The 19,766-nt window shown below is 47.9% G+C and overlaps 1 protein-coding gene and 1 pseudogene across 1 annotated transcript; one reads left to right on the top strand and one right to left on the bottom strand.

Moving 5' to 3' along the window:
• Window positions 1-157: 157 nt before the first annotated feature.
• Window positions 158-15,828, top strand: LOC105477802 (SEC61 translocon subunit alpha 1). Its single transcript, XM_011734594.2, has 12 exons — window positions 158-353; window positions 630-697; window positions 3,308-3,373; window positions 3,465-3,543; window positions 4,509-4,640; window positions 6,282-6,391; window positions 6,688-6,841; window positions 9,011-9,171; window positions 11,080-11,277; window positions 11,546-11,737; window positions 12,115-12,191; window positions 13,613-15,828. The coding sequence occupies exons 1-12, from the start codon at window positions 347-349 to the stop codon at window positions 13,797-13,799; spliced, it is 1,431 nt and encodes a 476-aa protein (XP_011732896.1). The 5' UTR covers window positions 158-346; the 3' UTR covers window positions 13,800-15,828.
• A 3,193-nt stretch (window positions 15,829-19,021) lies between these two features.
• LOC112425942 (U2 spliceosomal RNA) lies at window positions 19,022-19,202 on the bottom strand (annotated as a pseudogene).
• Window positions 19,203-19,766: the final 564 nt, after the last annotated feature.

Raw genomic sequence — 19,766 nt, 5'->3', positions numbered from 1 at the left:
CACACCGCCAGTCCCGGCGTCCCCCGCGCGCCACGCTCCTTTCCGACAGGCCCCAGGAGCCCCGCTGCATGCCGGGGCTTGTGGTCTCGGCGTAAGCGGCTCGGCGCGGCGAGGCGCTGCGGCCGGCGGACGCGCGTGGCAGGAAGCGGAAGCGACCCGAGGCCCTGCCCCGGCCCCGGCCCCGGCCCCGCCCCGCGCCTCGCCGTGCCGCTCGCCGCCGGGCTAGAACTGACGTGTCTCTCGGCGGAGGTGCTGTGCGGTGGAACAGACTGGGCCGCGGGCAGCGTCGCGTCGCGCGGAGCAGAGCTGAGCCGAAGCGGGACCCGGAGCCTGAGCAGCCGCCGCCATGGCAAGTGAGTCCTGCAGGGACAGCTCTACCGAGGCCGGGACGGATCAGATTCCCCTTCCCCTCACCCGTGCGGTCGAGAGCTCGCCGGCCAGCCCTGCCCGGCCCCCTGCAGAACGCGGCCGGTGTCCCCGACCCTTCTCGAGTATCCCCACGAGTCCCGGGTGCGGCCGGCTCCCCTGGCCACTGCTCTCACTCGTCCTGGGCAGAAGGCTTCCCTGGGTAGCGCGGACGGTTACTTCTCTGTGTTCTAACTCTTCCTGTTTTGTTTCTCTCATCAAAGTCAAATTTCTGGAAGTCATCAAACCCTTCTGTGTCATCCTGCCGGAAATTCAGAAGCCGGAGAGGAAGGTAAGTACCCCAAATTGCCAACAAAGAAGGTTTCAGGAAACTGTCTGGACTCTGAAAGTTTACAGTATGATTAAAAATGGCTTCAGCACGGCAATGGAAACTCTCCCTTCTCTTGTCTTGGAGTGTAGTCTGCTCTGTTATTCCGGAGAGCTGTCGAAAGGTGACCTGGTTGTGTGGAAATTTCCACCGAAGTCATCGTGCTGTATTTGGAGCATCTTTGGTGGAAGTTGCTCCGAGAACAAAGCCTCCGGTTGCCCTGTCCCAAAAATGGATCCGAGCCGTGAATGAATAAGGCCTCAGTTAGGATAGCAGATTGAGTTACCCTCCCTTTTTCACCTCCAACGGGAGCAGGTCATGGGTTGGTTTTTTTTTTCCAGGAGATGCCCTTTGTATCCATCTGCTAAAGGGAAGGGCTGTCACTTTAGTATTTACAAATGAGTTTGTACCTTTTATGTAGGCTGTCACAATAGCGAGAATAAAGGCTATTCTTTTGTGAAGTCTGCTGCTTTTCACAGCCAGTGTATTAAAACAAGGAAAGATTAAATGTAGAACTGTGTTGAATCCGAAATTGTGTGGAGTGAGTGTTGCCAGTATAAGTGCAGCTATCAAATAACGAAAAAAAGTTTCGTTAGGTTCCTAGGTTAGAAAGTGGGGAATAAAATGTTTGTGTCCTCAGATTATTTTTCAAACTGTTGTTAAAGCATTCACATGGACACTTGGGTTCTTGGAATCCACTTTCATTTTTTACTTAAAATAGTTTCATAGAAATGCCCATGTGCTTTTTTTAATGGACGAATTTGTAAAACTTTACCCCTCAATTCCAATGTAGTGGAGGGGTATGGCTCTGGAGGCAGGCAAGCCTAGGTCCCACTCTTTACATCGCTCCTTAGTAGCTATGTGACATTGGCCTTGTAACTCAGTGTGGTAGATGGAACCAGGGAAATATGTGCAAGGTATAGCAGTGGCTCAGGAAGGGATTAACTCTGGAAGACATGATGTCTTACGGTGGTTTTGAAGGACAAATAGAAGTCTCCTCGAAGGGATGGAAAGGAATTCCAAGTAAAAGGAGTATATCGCTTGCAAAGGCATTGGTGACAAGAGTGTAGCATGTTTGGATGAGAGGTTGTTAGATGTAGTTCCTATTGATAGAACATAATGGAAGGTGGGGAACAATACGAGATGAATAACAAGGGCCAGACATGAGAATGTCACTTTGGAAGGAAGGGAGAGGACTAGAGTTGGTTTAGAGGCTTTTCACATCAGAGGATGAACTGTGGTACCGAGTAAGAATGGATTTAGGGGCTACTAAGAGGCAGAGGAGACAGGACTTGGAAAAAGAGCTTTTGGGGTTTTGATGTTAAATTTGATTGTAACCAGGAGAGGGGACTTGGTGATTAAAAAGTCTTGAAAAAATTGTCTGCTCTTTGTTTCCCGTCAAGATTCATTTCAGACAGGTTAGTCTGAAATGGCGTTGCCTTTTCTCGGCCATTTTCTAATTTCTTAGTGTGGTGGGATGGTAGGTGGGAAGAGGAGCATTCTCAAGAGAAGAAGAGTCCTGTGAATGCCCTCAGCTTTGGATGAAGTATCTGAACACTAATTCACAACACCCTTGTGTGGCTGTATGACTGTGTCCTACTTTGCCTGCATGTATAGTTAGAGGACTGTGACTCCTGTTCTGGCCAGAGGGCCGGGAATGCTGACTCAGTGCCTGCCTAGAAGTGTTTTTAAAGAACACAGTTTTGTTCACTTAATACTGTCAGTCTCTCACAAGGTATTTCAACCTCAGAATCTTCCGTCTGTACAATAATTCATATTTGTTAAGCCCTCTAAAACCATTAGTCTAGTGTAGGCAGCAGACACTAGTGAAGACACTCAGTTTCAGAGGCAGAAAACCTGGAAGAGTTCCCGCTCTACTCTTTAGTGACAGAGGCTTTGGGTGGAAGGTCTAAACCTTTCTTATGATACGTAATAGTCATCTTTTCAGCGATTCTTGTCACCTGTGCAACCTTTGTACCTGAGAAGATGTGAAAATCCTTAACAGATGTTACTAATAGGTTAAACGTGCAATTCTCCTGCCCTTCCCCAATATTGTTTATTACACTGTTTTACCCTTAATTCATAGAAAATACACTATTGAGCAATTCCAAATTACTTGGCTCCAGAATAACAAGGTTTTGTGACTTACACTCAAATGAAAAGTGGTTGCTCGTGTGTTTTACAAGTCATGTTCTATTGTGACATTCTTCGATCTTGAGTCTTAACTGTTAATGCTAATGGTTAAAAGCACAGTTTGGGACTCAAACTCACTTTAGCATTGCGGTTTGGGACAAATTATTTAGTCTTCTAAGACTGAGTTGTAAAATAAAGATAACTCTCTGTGGTGTGAGGTGAGCTGGGGGGATGCCTATAGGTCCTTGCATTGTGCTCTGTGCAGTGGAAGTTACGCAGTACATGGTGCTTATGTTTGGTACATGGTTCAGCTTCTCTGCTGAACAGAGGAAAGGGTCTGGTTGGAGTCCATTTTTAGAGAAAGGGGTCTGATTGGAGTCCATTTTTATTAATTTGCTTTTGAAAGTAACCCCTGCTTTAATTCATTCGCTTCTACTCTAGATTCAGTTTAAAGAGAAAGTGCTGTGGACCGCTATCACCCTGTTTATCTTCTTAGTGTGCTGCCAGGTAAGCTAAGGTTTGTATTTCGTATTGGGGAGGGGGATAAAAGTAGCTGGAAACAGGTGTGCTGACTGTTTTGCTCTTTGCCTGTTCCCAGATTCCCTTGTTTGGGATCATGTCTTCAGATTCAGCTGACCCTTTCTATTGGATGAGAGTGATTCTAGCTTCTAACAGAGGTAGGACTCTGGCTCTCTCTGTCTTTTCTCTGTAGAGTGTGGGCTTACCTAGCTTCACTTAGTTAAATTATAGGCTTTGGCTTTATATGGAACTTAGAGAGTGACTTGGAAAATAGAGTGAAGAATGTTAGTGTGCTGTGTTGAGTAGCCTTATTAAATGCTGAGTTCAGCACCAAGGCATACCATCATATTTGGAATCGTATTTGAATGCAGTACAAAACTTGTATTGACAAGATAAGTCTATGCTATAGAGAGAATAAAAAACATGGAAAAACAACTAGAATACTTTTTGAATACCTGAAATGATGACATTTCCATTGATAACATTCTTCAGAATATGTAATTTGTTTTTCAGCTGTATCTTTTTCATATCTATAGGTTACATATATTGTCAGAAAATATGTAACAGTGTTTTGTATCCTTTAATCAGTTACCTATGGGACTGGGGAGGATTCTGAATGTGTATGTTGATACTGCATTTGATTAACTCATTTTAAAAACATGGTTGAATTAAATTCCAAATCAGTTGGAAGTATAGCTCATTTTAACATAATGGGAAGTAGAGGCTTATTCACAACTAGATACAATTGTACAGGCTCCCTTTCTAGACTCTGGGAATTATTTGAATGTTATCCTTTTTTTATTAACTGATGAAGAGACAAACGTTTCTTATCTCTAAAACCAGAATGAATCTGTTTATGGTGAATTTAAATGCAGCAATCTGTTTAGACACCATGTGACTTCCTAAACAGAATAAGATGTTGCCTCGCAGGCTGAACGGAATGAATTGAATTATACACTAATCGTTGATATTTTGGGGTTCTCTAAATTAAATGCAGCTAGGAAACTGAAACACATTAGTTTCATATAAGGGGTACTCAGTCAAATTTTGCTCATTCATTTTTAAAATAATGTACTATGTTTCCAAGCTAATATTGACTGTTTTGCTTCTCTGTTTCCTCAAGGCACATTGATGGAGCTGGGGATCTCTCCCATTGTCACGTCTGGCCTTATAATGCAACTCTTGGCTGGCGCCAAGATAATTGAAGTTGGTGACACCCCAAAAGACCGAGCTCTCTTCAACGGGGCCCAAAAGCGTAAGAAAGATTGTGAATAATCTGATGTCTATAGTTGGAGAATTTGTATTTGCTATAATGGCAACAAACAGGTTTTCTTTTTTTTTTTTTGAGAGGGGGCAGATGGAGTCTAACTCCGTTGCTCAGGCTGGAGTGCAGTGATGCAATCTTGGCTCACTGCAACCTCCACCTCCCATGTTCAAGCATTCTCCTGCCTCAGCTTCCCGAGTAACTGGGATTACAGGTGCGTGCCACTACAGCTGGCTAATTTTTGTGTTTTTAGTAAAGATGGGGTTTCACTACATTGGCCATGCTGGTCTTAAACTCCTGATCTCATGATCCACCTGCCTCGGCCTCCCAAAGTGCTGGGATTATAGGCGTGAGCCACCATGCCCAGCCCAAACAGTTTTTTCTTTTGTGCTGCAACCTCCTTGGCCTGCCAACCCTGTAGGAGCTCTATGGCCTGTGTTAGCATGAGCACTTCTGGGAGAGCAGAGGTGCTAGGTGCTGGGGATGGGCCGGGCAAGGCAGGGGAGAGTGTCTGGAGTGCCCCTGAGGCCGTGTGATGGAGTGGAAGGATCAGAGCTTGGAGGTCTTAGCACCCTTGGACACCATTTCATTATTACTTAGAAGGAAGTAATGGCTACTTCAGAGCTGTCGTAAGGATTAAATAATCACTGTCACAATGCCTGGCACATAGTAGTTATTTGGCAAGTGTTTTATAAAAAAATTTCACTCACCAGGCGCAGTGGCTCACGCCTGTAATCCCAGCACTTTGGGAGGCCGAGGCGGGCAGATCACGAGGTCAGGAGATGGAGACCATCCTGGCTAACACGGTGAAACCCTGTCTCCACTAAAAATACAAAAACTTAGCCGGGTGTGGTGGCACATGCTGTAGTCCTAGCTACTCCAGAGGCTGAGGCAGGAGAATCGCTTGAACCTGGGAGGTGGAGGTTGCAGTGAGCCGAGATCGCGCCACTGCTCTCCAGCCTACTTGGGCAACAGAGAGAGACTCTGTCTCAAAAAAAAAAAAAAAAAAAAAGAAGGAAAGCTTCTCTTAGACCGAAATAGCTTGGTAGCTAAGGGAATGGGAAGAGTAACCAAATTGATGGTATGTGGAGTTTTCCTTTTAAAAGCACATTAAATAAAAACTTGAGAAGGGATCACTTTACCCAAAAGCTAGTAATTCTGTCCTCTGGACCCAGATCTGGATGGTGAGCCTAGAGAGGTGGCCCATATCTGTAGTTCAGCTCATGAGCCATCCAGACCCCAAGTGCCTGACATTGAGTTTGGGTGCTGCAGGTGTGACATCTCCAGATTGTCTCCGGATGCTGTCAGGAGTAGGTTCTGCTCCCTGATTTTCTTTGAATAGAACAAATTTTCCAAGTATCACTTTTACTCCTCCCATGATTAAAAAGCAAGTGAATCTAGGAAAAGGTGAAACTAAAGAACAAGTGTGCTTTTGTTAAAAGGCTTTTGATTCATCATGTACTTTGCTGATGTGATGGTTTAGCATGTTCTCAGTCAAGCCCCTTGGAGGTCGTATCACTGCTCTTCATCTTTGTTCTCCCCTGTGCCTGGCGTTGAGTGGGTGTTTCTGAACTATTTCTTTTGCTCTGTGTAGTGACCCACTTGGAAAACACTTCTTTCTTTCAATTCTAGTATTTGGCATGATTATTACTATCGGCCAGTCTATCGTGTATGTGATGACCGGGATGTATGGGGACCCTTCTGAAATGGGTGCTGGAATTTGCCTGCTAATCACCATTCAGGTAATTGTTATGCTAACATCTCCCTCTGAGTAGCCCCTCACACTTACCTACAGTTCTCACATGACGAATATCAACCACACCTAAAAGGAACTCCTACTGAAAGGAAGCAGAAGCCTCAGACTCTGGGTTAGCCCCCGGAATTCAGCAGAGAAAGGCTTTACTGACCACTGTCTGGGACTGAGGATGTGATCTCACTCTGTCTTCAGCATTTATATCAGAGAACCCAATTACTGAAGGATGGAACCATGTCCATGGGGAGCAGTAACACATAGTCTTGTATTTTTAAATTTTTACAGCTCTTTGTTGCTGGCTTAATTGTCCTACTTTTGGATGAACTCCTGCAAAAAGGATATGGCCTTGGTTCTGGTATCTCCCTCTTCATTGCAACTAACATCTGTGAAACCATCGTATGGAAGGCATTCAGCCCCACCACTGTCAACACTGGCCGAGGTAAGGGCCCTGTGCTCCTCTAGTGGCGACAGCTTTCAGCAAAAACGATTAAGCAATGCAAAGCAGAAGACAAAAATCCCCCCGTTCCACAGAAAAATTATGTCAGTTTTAGGTTTATCTCTTCTGATTTTTAAAATCAGAAAAGTTTTTAAAACTGCAAAGTTTTAAAAACACAAATAGGCTTATAATTATAATGATACCTAACTTGCACTTTTCATATAAAAATATCTCCTGGACGTTCGGCATGTCAGAATACACAATCCTGCCTCACTTTTCTTAGCACAGTATAACCTTACATTGCAACGATAAAACACAATGTTAAGTCATTTCCAGGTGTTTTTATTGTTAACATTGAAACAGTGAACATCCTCATATGTTCATCTTTGTATATTTTGGCAGCTGCTCTCAGTGAATAAATTTCTAAAAATGAAATTCCTAAAGCAAAGCACTTGGTCATGCAAGGGGCAGCTTTCTGAAAAAGGCCTGAACTTGGAGCTTAGCACCTGTGTTCAAATCCTGGCTGTTCCTGTTAGGTGTACATAGGTGGCTTTGGGCAGATTCCCTCACCATTGAATCTTGGTTACCAGGATGAAATGAGAAGCAGCATGAAATTATGTGATGCCTGGCTCCTGGTAGATGCATATCAAATATTAGCATGCTGTGCTACATCCACTAAGTGCCACAGAAATCTTGTAACAGAGCATGTTTTTAATAAAAAGGTCAAAACATATAAGGGAAGCCTTAGAGAGTGTGACTTTTTAGGGAAAGGAAATAAACATTTTTGACACTAAATATCTTCTTCACTGAGGAGCATTCCAGGAGAAATAATCATGCGTTATTTGAGAGTTTTCTTTTAATTGAATGTTGGAAACAGAGTCCTTGGCCTCCAGAGACCATATTATCTCATTAATGAGATGGAAAACTGGTCCCCAGACAAGTGAAGGCTGCATGTGCCTAACAGGTTACAAAGGATAGTGGAGCTTGAAGTAGGGAGCCATAGAGAAAACTGGGCAAGATCACATTTGATGCTTCCTTAGGTACTTTGTATAATTTTAGGAAATCCAAGGTAAATTGGGAGAAGCAGGTCCGGAAGGCAAAGTTTGGCAGGATGTGAAAAGGCAGGAGAGGGAACGCATTGTAGGAGTTCAGGTATTTGACAAGACCATCATGGTGACTGGCCTTTGGGGAGCGCCTGAGTGGGAAGGAAGTAAAGTCAGAGGGGAAGGCCCTGGTCAGGGCTTAGCAGCCCAGTAGTAGCCGCCAGAGGCTCATGTTCCATTCTACAGCAGGGTATTGAGTGATGGGAGCCAGAGTTTGGAAGGAGTGATTTGCTCTGCACTGAAAGGCAGAGAGAGCAGCTAGGTGTGTACAGCAGTAATCCAGCCCCAACCAAGCCATCCTACAGGAGAGCATTGTGTCAGGGCATTTGGAGGAAGCAAGTAAGACAGGGGGCCAGAGAGGCACTTTCAAGGTGGGGGAAAACTAAGAAGCAAAGGTGGGTTTGTCTGGCCTTGAAGTCAATGTGTCTAAATGTCAGTTGCTCATGTTTGGGACCTGGCTGACACGAGATGCATTCAGGAAGGGCTGTGCCCCATGGCCTGCATGTGGGCAGTGAGTGGTGCTGGAGGGAGAGCCACGCAGAGGGCACAGCTGGGACGGCAGCTTTGCAGCTGTGCCTGGAGACGTTGCAGCTTGGCTTGGGATGGGGGAGGCTGTTGAATGAGATTCTATAGGCAGAGAGAGTAATCACAACTGCTTCCCTGGGCAGCAAGAACAATCCAGAACTGGGAATTAGTCCCAAATTCGATACCGTGGGGAAACAGGCCAGCCTTGTCACACAGGACCAAAAGGTGGAAAGGATGGGAACTGACGAAAGACCACCACAGGGTGAGATGAGGACGTGATGGCCAGTTAGGACATGGTGTCTCTTTCACAGAAGCCACAGCAGAGGAGGTCAGTGGTCACATTGGTTAGCTGATCTGCCTGACATGTCATCTCTGAATGGTCCAGGAAGATGCTCCCAAAGTGCTGGGATTACAGGCGTGAGCCACCGTGCCCGACTCCTATTTGACTTTTTAAAAAGTGCTCCTCGGGCCGGGCGCGGTGGCTCACGCCTGTAATCATCATGCCTGGTTGTTCCTTCACATTTGTGTCCTCCTTTGCCAACAGGAATGGAATTTGAAGGTGCTATCATCGCACTTTTCCATCTGCTGGCCACACGCACAGACAAGGTCCGAGCCCTTCGGGAGGCGTTCTACCGCCAGAATCTCCCCAACCTCATGAATCTCATCGCCACCATCTTTGTCTTTGCAGTGGTCATCTATTTCCAGGTGCGTCCAGATCCAACCCCGGGGAGTTTCCGTGGTCTGGATTTAAGTGTCAGAATGCCTTGTGTGCAGTCCCCCACTCTATGGGGTGCACTGTCATCATATTGTGTTGAAACAATGAGATGGTATTTGAAGGCAGCAGGTTTCCAGATGAGCTGGACAAGCACGTTCATTGAGTCATGGGACCTGCCATTAACGAAACAAAATGAAGGCAGTTCTAACATTTGTGAAATCATGTTCCTTTGGGTTGGGCCTATCAACAGGTAAGAAGATATATTTCTAAGTTCTTAGTGCAAGAGAAGCAAAAGGTACTCGAGCTCTGAAGCCTCATTGCTCTCTTATAGAAAGTTTGTATGACATTTATAGGTAGCTTCAGCATCTCGGAAAAGGCCTGTCTTCTTGAGCTGTCTTACCTTTAAAAGTATTCCATCTTTTAAACTTGCTTCTGAGTAAGAAACCTGAACTGCTAGTTGTTTCCCTGTAATTGGATTGATCTTTGTATTTTTTGATGGTCCACTTTGTATTTTTGGTGTTTATTAAAAAGAAGGGACAGAGATAAAAGGTAGTTTGATGTTTGTGAAAGGTATTTATACCAGCTACATGCTTTTCCTGTTCCTTCTGAGACTAAGCCAGATTCCTGCTTAATAAAAAGCTAACTCTTTAGGGGCTTTGCCAGAATTTGCAGTCAGATCATTAAGAATTTAATTTTTTTTTTTGAGACGGAGTCTTGCTCCGTTGCCCAGGCTGGAGTGCAGTGGCACAATCTCAACTCACTGCAACCTCTGCCTCCCAGGTTCAAGAGATTCTCCTGCCTCAGCCTCCCTAGTAGATGGGACTACAGGTGCCTGCCACCATGCCCGGTGAATTTTTTTGTATTTTTAGTAGAGACAGGGTTTCACCGTGTTAGCCAGGATGGTCTCGATCTCCTGACCTCGTGATCCGCCCTCCTCCACATCCCAAAGCACTGGGATTACAGGCGGGAGCCACCGCTCCCAGCTTTAAGTATTTAATGTTTAAATCCTCTGTATTCTGAGCCCTGTTATAGGTACTGGGAGTTCATAAAAATAAACCCTTTCTATTCTCCAAGTGTTTCAGAGGGAGAGGTGGTATTCCTAGAAAAGTTTAGCTTTGCTGTTTATGATTAAAAACACCGTAAGGAACTGTTGCAAGGTGTGAGGCCACTGCTGTAGTGGCCCTGCCTCAGAGCCAGTGTAAAAGCTCAGGAAACATCACCAGCTAGAGAGAAACGCCGTTGGGATTTGGGTGTGTGGCCTCCAGGCTTTTCTCCATATTCCACACAGATGTAGATGTAATGTGATAGGCTTTGTCTTTTGGGGGGGAAAAAAAAAAAAAGGATCATTCCAGCGTGCTCACTTCCATGTTTTGTTTTGTGTGAGACAGGGTCTCATCATGTTGCTCAGGCTGGAATGTAGTGGCATGATCTCGGCTCACTGCAGCCTAGACCTCCCAGGCTCAAGTGATTGTCCCACCTCAGCCTCCTGAGTAGCTGGGACTACAGGCGTGCACCACTACACCCGGCTAGTTTTGTTTATTTTTTGTAGAGATAGAGTCTCACTGTGTTGCCCAGGCTGGTCTCGAACTTCTGGGCTCAAGCAATTCTCCCACCTCGGCCTCCCAAAGTGCTGGGATTACAGATGTAAGCTACCCCACCTAGCCTTCGGTGTATTTTTAAACCAGCTTTTCTGGACCCGTTCTGGATGTTCCCCCAAAGTGCAGGAGTACGGTGGTGGGTAAGGAATGGGCACGAGCTCTCAGAACTGGGAGCCCCAGAACCAGCACACAGGATTTCCTCCCTTGTGGCCCACTGGATAGTCCCTGGCTGGACTGTGCTTCTGTGCAGCAGGCTGGAATGAAGCAGTGAAGGGGATTTGGTTCTGTTTGGCTTCTCAGGGCTTCCGAGTGGACCTGCCAATCAAGTCGGCCCGCTACCGCGGCCAGTACAACACCTACCCCATCAAGCTCTTCTATACGTCCAACATCCCCATCATCCTGCAGTCTGCCCTGGTGTCCAACCTTTATGTCATCTCCCAAATGCTCTCAGCTCGCTTCAGTGGCAACTTGCTGGTCAGCCTGCTGGGCACCTGGTCGGTAAGTAGGCTCTTCGAAGATGAGCTAGCAATGCAGCTAGTTGGAGTGGTTTCTGTCAGTGTGTCTTGCTCATGAACAGATATTTCATCCAAAGATATTTTCCATTGAACTTTTACAAATTCAGCACATTAAATTATCTTTTCAGTAAGAAAATTGTACCATGGGAACCGAGTAAAATTGCATTCTTTCATCTGCTCAGAACTATTTTTGCCCTGATGCTAAAGTAAAATGAGGAGCACTCACACGCGTTTGGTTTCTTCTTCCCCAGGACACGTCTTCTGGGGGTCCCGCACGTGCTTATCCAGTTGGTGGCCTTTGCTATTACCTGTCCCCTCCAGAATCTTTTGGCTCTGTGTTAGAAGACCCGGTCCATGCAGTTGTATACATAGTGTTCATGCTGGGCTCCTGTGCATTCTTCTCCAAAACGTGGATTGAGGTCTCAGGTTCCTCTGCCAAAGATGTAAGTAGAAGCAAAACCTTCTAGATGGGTGATGAAAGTGTGGCTAGTATAAGGGGTGTGGATTTGTCACCTCATCATAAATAGTGGTCTGTGACACATGCAGACAGATCGTCCTCCTTTAAGGGCTGACAGATGGAGCTCAGCCAGTAGATCAGCTGTAGGTATGAGAATCTGAATCCACACTGTAAAGTTAGACTTTGTCATACGACTTCCTTGCAGCAGTTTTAAAGTTCTCTGTATGAATATTGTCAGTGCTGGAAGAGGCGATCTATTGTCAGTGCTGGAAATGCTGGAAGTGGTACTGTTTAGTACCACTTGGAATGCCTGTTTCCCCTTCAACCTCCAATTCCAACTTCTCCCCTGTGGGCACCCTGCAGGTTGCAAAGCAGCTGAAGGAGCAGCAGATGGTGATGAGAGGCCACCGAGAGACCTCCATGGTCCATGAACTCAATCGGTGAGTGGCGGCCCCAGGTCCCCAACCTCCCCTCTCTGGACATGTGTTGTTTCTTTCCACGCAGGGCATCCTGATAGGCCCTAGCACTTACTGGGTCACTAAATCTTATCCTTGGGTTATAGGACAGAACTAAATGTTAAATATTTATGAACTTGCTAAGTACTGGACACTGGAGACGTAAAGATAAACACTTTAACAGCCCCTCTCATCCAGAGGTAGCCACTGGGTAAGGAGATGGAAGCATGTGGCCAGGCGGGTGGGAGACAGTGTGGTAAGGGTTCTGAGAGCAACAGCTGTGAGCGGCAGCGGGACCCTCATTCACCCTGGCTCATGCCGGTGGGGTGCTGAAGAGAGCGCCCTGGAGGAGGGTCACTCTGAGCTCAGAGCAGGCAGGTCCTGGCGTCTGAGTGCATTTTGGGGCCTGAGATGGCGGTAAGGCTAGAGAAGCTGGCAGTGGCTGGGCACGGAAGGGGTTGATTTACGTTTGAAGCAGGGCAGAAGGGATGGAGCCTGCAGTCTCTTAGGAAGGTCAGTGCTAATACATGAAACCACGCTAGAGAGGGAGAGGGGGAGGCCACATACCTGCCGGGCTGTGGCAAGAGTTTGGGCCAGAGGTGATGGTGCCAGATATAGCCGTCCCCTTGGGGATGGAGCAGTTAGGTGAGGAAGGGCAAAGTCCAGGTGACCTTAGATGCTGCCACAGCACTCTTCGGTCTGCACAGTCTCCATTACAACTACTCATCTCTTCCATCGTCACTCACAAGCAGCCAGACAGACACAGACAAATGAGCATGGCTGTATTCCTACAAAGCTGTCTACAAAGTCAGCTGCAGACCGGGTTGTCCTATGGGCCTTACCTAAAGGAAGCAACCACAGGAAAAGCCAGAATTGCAAACTTCACATTATTTTCTAATCCCTAGCAGGGATGGTAGGCAGTTTAATTCATTCTCTTAATATTAAGCTGCTGAATTTACAGCACTCTGCAGTAGAAATATAATTCAAGTCACATGTAATTTTTTTAATTTCCAGAAGTCACATTTAAAAAGTAAAAAGAAACAGGTGAAATTAATTTTAATATATTTAACCCAGTATATCCAAAGTATCATTTCAACATTATAATTAATGTAAGAAAAACCATGATGAGATATTTTACATCCTTGTCTTCAAATTAAATCTCCAAAATCTCATGTGACATCTCAGTTTGGTCTAGTTACAGTCCCCTGGCTACTATGGCCAGTGTGGCCGCTGCCCGGACAGCAGCGCCTTGGCCTGGAGCACTAGATATAGTAGATGACTTTCAAGGAGACAGCAGAGGGGCCTTTGAGGCATTAGGTCCCAAAGTCCCAGGTGAGCCTCTTGGCCACCTGGCTCACAGGGGGGCTCTGTGGGTGTCCCGGAGCTGACTGTGTCCCCTTCCCCAGGTACATCCCCACAGCCGCGGCCTTCGGTGGGCTGTGCATCGGGGCCCTCTCGGTCCTGGCTGACTTCCTGGGCGCCATTGGGTCTGGAACTGGGATCCTGCTCGCGGTCACCATCATCTACCAGTACTTTGAGATCTTCGTGAAGGAGCAGAGCGAGGTCGGCAGCATGGGGGCCCTGCTCTTCTGAGCCCGTCTCCCGGACGGGTTGAGGAAGCTGCTCCAGAAGCGCCTCGGAAGGGGGGCTCTCATCATGGCGCATGCTGCTGCGGCATATGGACTTTTGTTTAATAATGTTTTTGAATTTCGTATTCTTTCATTCCACTGTGTAAAGTGCTAGACATTTTCCAATTTAAAATTTTGCTTTTTATCCTGGCATTGGCAAAAAGAACTGTGAAAGTGAAATTTTATTCAGCCGACTGCCAGAGAAGTGGGAATGGTATAGGATTGTCCCCAAGTGTCCATGTAACTTTTGTTTTAACCTTTGCACCTTCTCAGTGCCGTATGCGGCTGCAGCAGTCTCACCTGTTTCCCTACGAAGGGAATTTCTCACTCTGGTTGGAAGCACAAAAACTGAAATGTCTACGTTTCATTTTGGCAGTAGGGTGTGAAGCTGGGACCGGATCATGTATTTCCCGGAGACGTGGGACCTTGCTGGCATGTCTCCTTCACAATCAGGCGTGGGAATATCTGGCTTAGGACTGTTTTTCTCTTTAAGACACCATTGTTTTCCCCTATTTTAAAAGTGATTTTTTTAAGGACAGAACTTCTTCCAAAAGAGAGGGATGGCTTTCCCAGAAGACACTCCCGGCCGTCTGTGGATTTGTCTGTGTGCACCTGTTGGCTCTTCTAGCTGACTCTTCTGGTTGGACTTAGAGTTTGCCTGTTTCTGCTAGCTCCATGTTTAGTCCACTTGGGTCATCAGCTCTACCAAACTGAGCCTGGCCAAGCTAGGGGGACAGACCCTTGCAGTGATGTCCATTTGTCTAGATTCTGCCAGTCATCACTGGATGCATCTCCTCGCGGCTGCCCTAGCAAGGGGAGACGTTGTGGTGGCTATCAGACATGGACAGAAACTGACTTAGTGCTCACAAGCCACTACACCTTCTGGGCTGAAGATCACCCAGCTGTATTTTCAGTTTTCTTACCATGCTTAGGACTGCACACAAGTGAGCAGACGCCACCAACTTCCTTTCTGCATCACCAGTGTCGTCAGCAGAGAGGACAGTGCAGGCTCAAGGTCGGTAGTGAAGTCAGGTTCGGGGTGCGTGGGCTGTGGTGGTGTTGATCAGTTGCTCCAGTGTTTGAAATAAGAAGACTCATGTTTATATCTGGAATAAGTTCTGTTTGTGCTGACAGGTGGCCCAGGTCCTGGGGATGGGCACCATCCCTCTGTCCTTGAGGGAGTCCCCTCTTAGGACAGGCACTGCCTGGCAGCAAGGGCAGCAGAGTTGGGTACTGAGATCCTGAGGAGCTTGAGGTTTCGAGCTGGCTTTAGACATTGGTGGGACCAAGAATGTTTTGCTGGATGCCCCAATCCTAAGAAGGGGTCCTGGGGGTGCATGCAGCCTATCGGGGAGACTCCACACTGACAGTGGGCACACGGCAGCCTGCGAAGCACAGGGCCACCACCACAGCCTGGCAGAGGGGCACACTCTGTCTGGAGACCTCGCTGGCAGTGCTAGCCAGGAAACAGAGTGACCAAGGGACAAGAAGGGACTTGCCCAAAGCCACCCAGCAACTCAGCAGCAGAACCAAGATGGGCCCCAGGCTCCTCCATATGTTCCAGGGCTTACCACCCTATCACACGTGGCCTTGTCTAGACCCAGTCCTGAGCAGGGGAGAGGCTCTGAGACCTGATGCCCTCCTACCCACATGGTTCTCCCGCTGCCCTGTCCACTCTGCTGCTACAGAGGGGCAGGACCTCCCCAGCCCATGCTTAGGAATGCTTGGCCTCTTGCAGGCAGGCAGCTGTACCCAACCTGGTGGGCTGGGGACTGGAGGGCGCCAGGCCTCAGGAGGAGCCCCATAGTCCTGCCTGCAGCCTGTAACCATCGGCTGGGCCCTGCAAGGCCCATACTCACACCCTGTGGGTGATGGTCATGGTGGGTGGGTGGGGACTGACCCCAGCTTCCAGGGGACTGTCACTGTGGACGCCAAAATGGCATAACTGAGACAAGGTGAATAAGTGACAAATAAAGCCAATTTTTTACAAGGTACTTGGTCATGTTCTCTTAATTTTAAATTATATTTTATTCCCCAAAAGGACAGTGAGGCCCAAAGCTTGAGTGCAACTTTATGTGTGTCAAAGGCTTGGCTGGGGCACTCAGGCATTTTGCCTGGAAAAGTTCCCTTCTAGTGGTCATGTCAGCCTGGTGCTCACATTTGTGATAAAGTGAAATGGCTGCTGGGCCACATGTGGCGCTACTGCAGGGCTCTGCCAGTGAGGCAGAATGCACCAGCTGTCCCGTGAGAATGCAGAGGCCTCCGCTGAGCCAGGGCACCTGCCACCCTGTGGAAGAGTGGGAACCTTCTAGCAGGAGCCTAGCGCCCCATAACTCGAAGCCCTTCGAGCCTCAGCTCCAGTACCCAGCTGGTGATTGGAGAAGTCTTACCTTGGTTGTGAGGCTGGCCTCAGACCTGACCTGTAGCCAAGCCAGAAGGACCCACTGTTATGTGGGTAGGAGTGGCAGGCTTGTGGCTGCTCCCCTAGAACGTGTCTAAAAGTCTTTCTGTTTCCACACCAAGCCCCCAGTGGTAGGCCACATTTCCACTCTCCCCAATCCTGGACAGGGCCTCACCCCAAACCTGCCATCCCCACCACCCGGGCCTGGTGCTTCCTCAGGAACTTGAGGGGTAGGTGGGAGGGCAGCCCCAGGGCAGGCCTGACCAGGGCTGTGGGAGGTCGTTACTCCTAGGTGGGCTCCAGCCTCAGTATTTACTTGTAGTCTTAGACCTTGTCTTAGAAACTGATTTCCAAGGGGAGTTGGGTCAGAGCAGGATGGTCCCTCTGAGACCACCTGATGGACAGGTGTGGGCCTGGCCTTGCAGAAGCCACACCTCAGCACTGTTTTGAGACTGCCAGGACACATGTGCAGCCAGGTCGGCCCTGCGCTCCCTCTGTACCTGCTGGCCCCAGGAGCAGGCTCAGGGAAGCCCTGGACAGGAGCACAGCACGTGGCCTCAGGCTCCAGACCAGCCAGGCGCTGTGAAATGCTGAGGCAGGCAGGGTGCTTGCCAATATAAATATGTTAGAAAACCTGCCGCCCCAGGGAAGCAGTAGGCCATCTCTCGTGCCTCAGGTACTTGGCTGCACTTGTGGCCGTGGCCCCTCTCACCTGAGGGCAAACAGAGCCCACATTCCAGCAGCCACGCGTGCTTCGAGATGGCAGGCCCTGGTGTGGCTTACTGTGGCATCTCTCCACCTGGCTCTTCCTGTGCAAAGGGAACTCATGCTCAGAGATGGGTGGTAAGGCTTACTCTTCTTTTTCCCTTGGGGCAGGCACTGTCCCAGCCACTTCCTACATGTGCTCTCACTTCACCCCACTAGAGGCCCAGGAGGAAACAAGTCTGTCCATTTTATAGGTGAAGAAACTGAGGCCTAGGGAAATAGAGTGCAGCCAAAAGTCACTTAGCTCCAGAGCCAGGACAAAAAGCCTAAGGCTCACTTCCTACCCCAAGTCCCTGTCTGGTTGCTGGTCCTGCCTGCAGGTACTTCCCCAGCCTGCTCCTGCTGAAGCCAGGCCAGCATGAAGTCCTCAGGAAGGCTGGTATGAGCCTCCCATCTCATTCCTGAGGGGTCTGAGCCCCATGGCCTGGGGAAGAGCAACAGATTCCTGACAAGGGCCAGGAGTTGGGCATGTGGCACTGTCCGAGAGTCAGCAGAAGCCCCAACCTGAACTTCAGCACCCACCAATGCCTGGTTCTGGAGAGCCAGGTGTGCCCCTAAGTGGTAGTGCCCACCTCACTCCCCTGCCCCAATCCATTCTAGGGCCACATCACCCACTCCTTTCCACACAGCAAACATTATTGAGCCCCATGGGGAAATGGAACAGAAGGTGCTTCTCCCCTCGAAAGCTCATGCCCCGGCAGAAAGGGTTCTGCAGTGTCTGTCTAACCTGTGGGCCTTGTTCCCTCTGCTGTCTGCCTGACAAGCTCCTGTTCATCCTTCAAAGCACAGCTCAATAAGGCTAGAAACATCTAAATGCCTATCGGAGGGGGGTGAATAAATTACAGCAGCTCCTCCCTGTGGAAAGGAACTAGGAGGACATTCTTTATATGTTGAGTTAGAAGAATCTCCAAGACATGCTGTCAAGGAAAAATACAGAAAGCAAGAAACAGCGTATGTTCCTATTTGTGTTTAAAAGCGGGGTAGGAAGCAACTAACAGACTACATCAGGAAAAGGCGTAGCAATTTCTCATAAAACTAGACACACACCCTACACCCAGCTATTCTATTCCTGGGTATTGAAACCCAAGATGAAAATGTATACCTATACAAAGACTTGTACAGAATTTCATAATAGCTGAAAAATAGGGAATAGCCTAGATGACCATCCACCAATGGATACATGTGGTGGATCCACACGGTGGCATTTTACCCAGCAATAAAAAAGAACAAACTACCCATACACACAACATTGACGAAGCTCAAAAGCTAAGTGAAAGAAACAAGTCATGTTGTATGATCTCATTTACATGAAATTCTAAAGCAGGAAAACATAATCTATGGCAAAAAAAAAAAAATCTAACAGTGGTTGCCTCTAGTGTGTTAGAGATTGGCACAAGGAACTTTCTGGGCAATAGTAATATCTTTCACTGGAGTTTGGTTTCATTAGTCAGGACTCATGGAATGCTCCACTTAGGATTTGTGCATTTCACTGTATTTTTTACATTTAAAAATAACCATAAGTGGCCAGGCACAGTGGCTCACACCTGTAATGACAGCACTTTGGGAGGCCAAAGCAGGCAGATCACCTGAGGTCAGGAGTTCAAGACCAGCCTGACCAACATGAAGAAACCCCATCTCTACTAAAAATACAAAATTAGCTGGGCATGGTGGCATGTGCCTGTAATCCCAGCTATTTGGGAGGCTGAGGCAGGAGAATCACTTGAACCCAGCAGGGGGTGGTTGCAGTGAGCTGAGATTGCGCCACTGCACTCCAGCCTGGGCAACGGGAACAAACCTCCGTCTCAAAAAAAAAAAAAAAAAAAAAAATTAAAAAACTGTAATCAAGTACTGAACTCTAGGTAAAGATACACGTGCTTGACTACGGAGGTGGTTGTGTCTGCAACTCACTTTGAAATGCACAGAAGACTGACAAGGCAGACTGGCAGGCAGACAGGGATGGGCAGTGCCTAGACAACAGGGATATGAGGGCTCACCTGAAATCCTTTTTTTCATTCCCCCAAAGAAGGTGCACTATTCCTGGAGGTACTGCAATACCAGGTGGACACATGGAGTGGAAGGAGCAAGGTCCTATTCCATCTCCCTTCTCCAAAAATCCATTTAATATACTGTCCTCAGACAGCAGATATTAAACTGATAAGAACGCATACTACACTTGATCTTAGCCAAAGGCTGAGAGGCGATCGCTTGTAATTCTTGCAGTTTTCCATGTGACATGTTTCATAATGAGTGTTGAGAAGGTGCTATGAGTGTGTGCTGCCCCACGCATGTCCTGGCCATCTCTAGAGGAACACACCGGTGTAAGACAGGCACTTCTGGAGAGGGAACAGGAGGCAGGGGGCAGGTGTGGAGGGAGGTTTTTCACGCTACACGCCTTTGGCAATTTTCCATCAAAAAACTAAGTGTATGTACATTTAATTGAAAGCCCAGGCCGGGCGCGGTGGCTCACGCCTGTAATCCCAGCACTTTGGGAGGCCGAGGCGGGCGGATCACAAGGTCAGGAGATCGAGACCACGGTGAAATCCCGTCTCTACTAAAAATACAAAAAATTAGCCGGGCGCGGTGGCGGGCGCCTGTAGTCCCAGCTACTCAGGAGGCTGAGGCAGGAGAATGGCGTAAACCCAGGAGGCGGAGCTTGCAGTGAGCCGAGATCGCGCCACTGCACTCCAGCCTGGGCGACAGAGCGAGACTCCGTCTCAAAAAACAAAACAAAACAACAACAACAACAAAAAAAGCCCAACTCAGCCT

Source organism: Macaca nemestrina, chromosome 2 (genome assembly GCF_043159975.1).
Source record: "Macaca nemestrina isolate mMacNem1 chromosome 2, mMacNem.hap1, whole genome shotgun sequence".
In the NCBI taxonomy this organism is placed as follows: Eukaryota; Metazoa; Chordata; class Mammalia; order Primates; family Cercopithecidae; genus Macaca; species Macaca nemestrina.
This window is presented reverse-complemented; position numbering and strand designations above follow the sequence as displayed.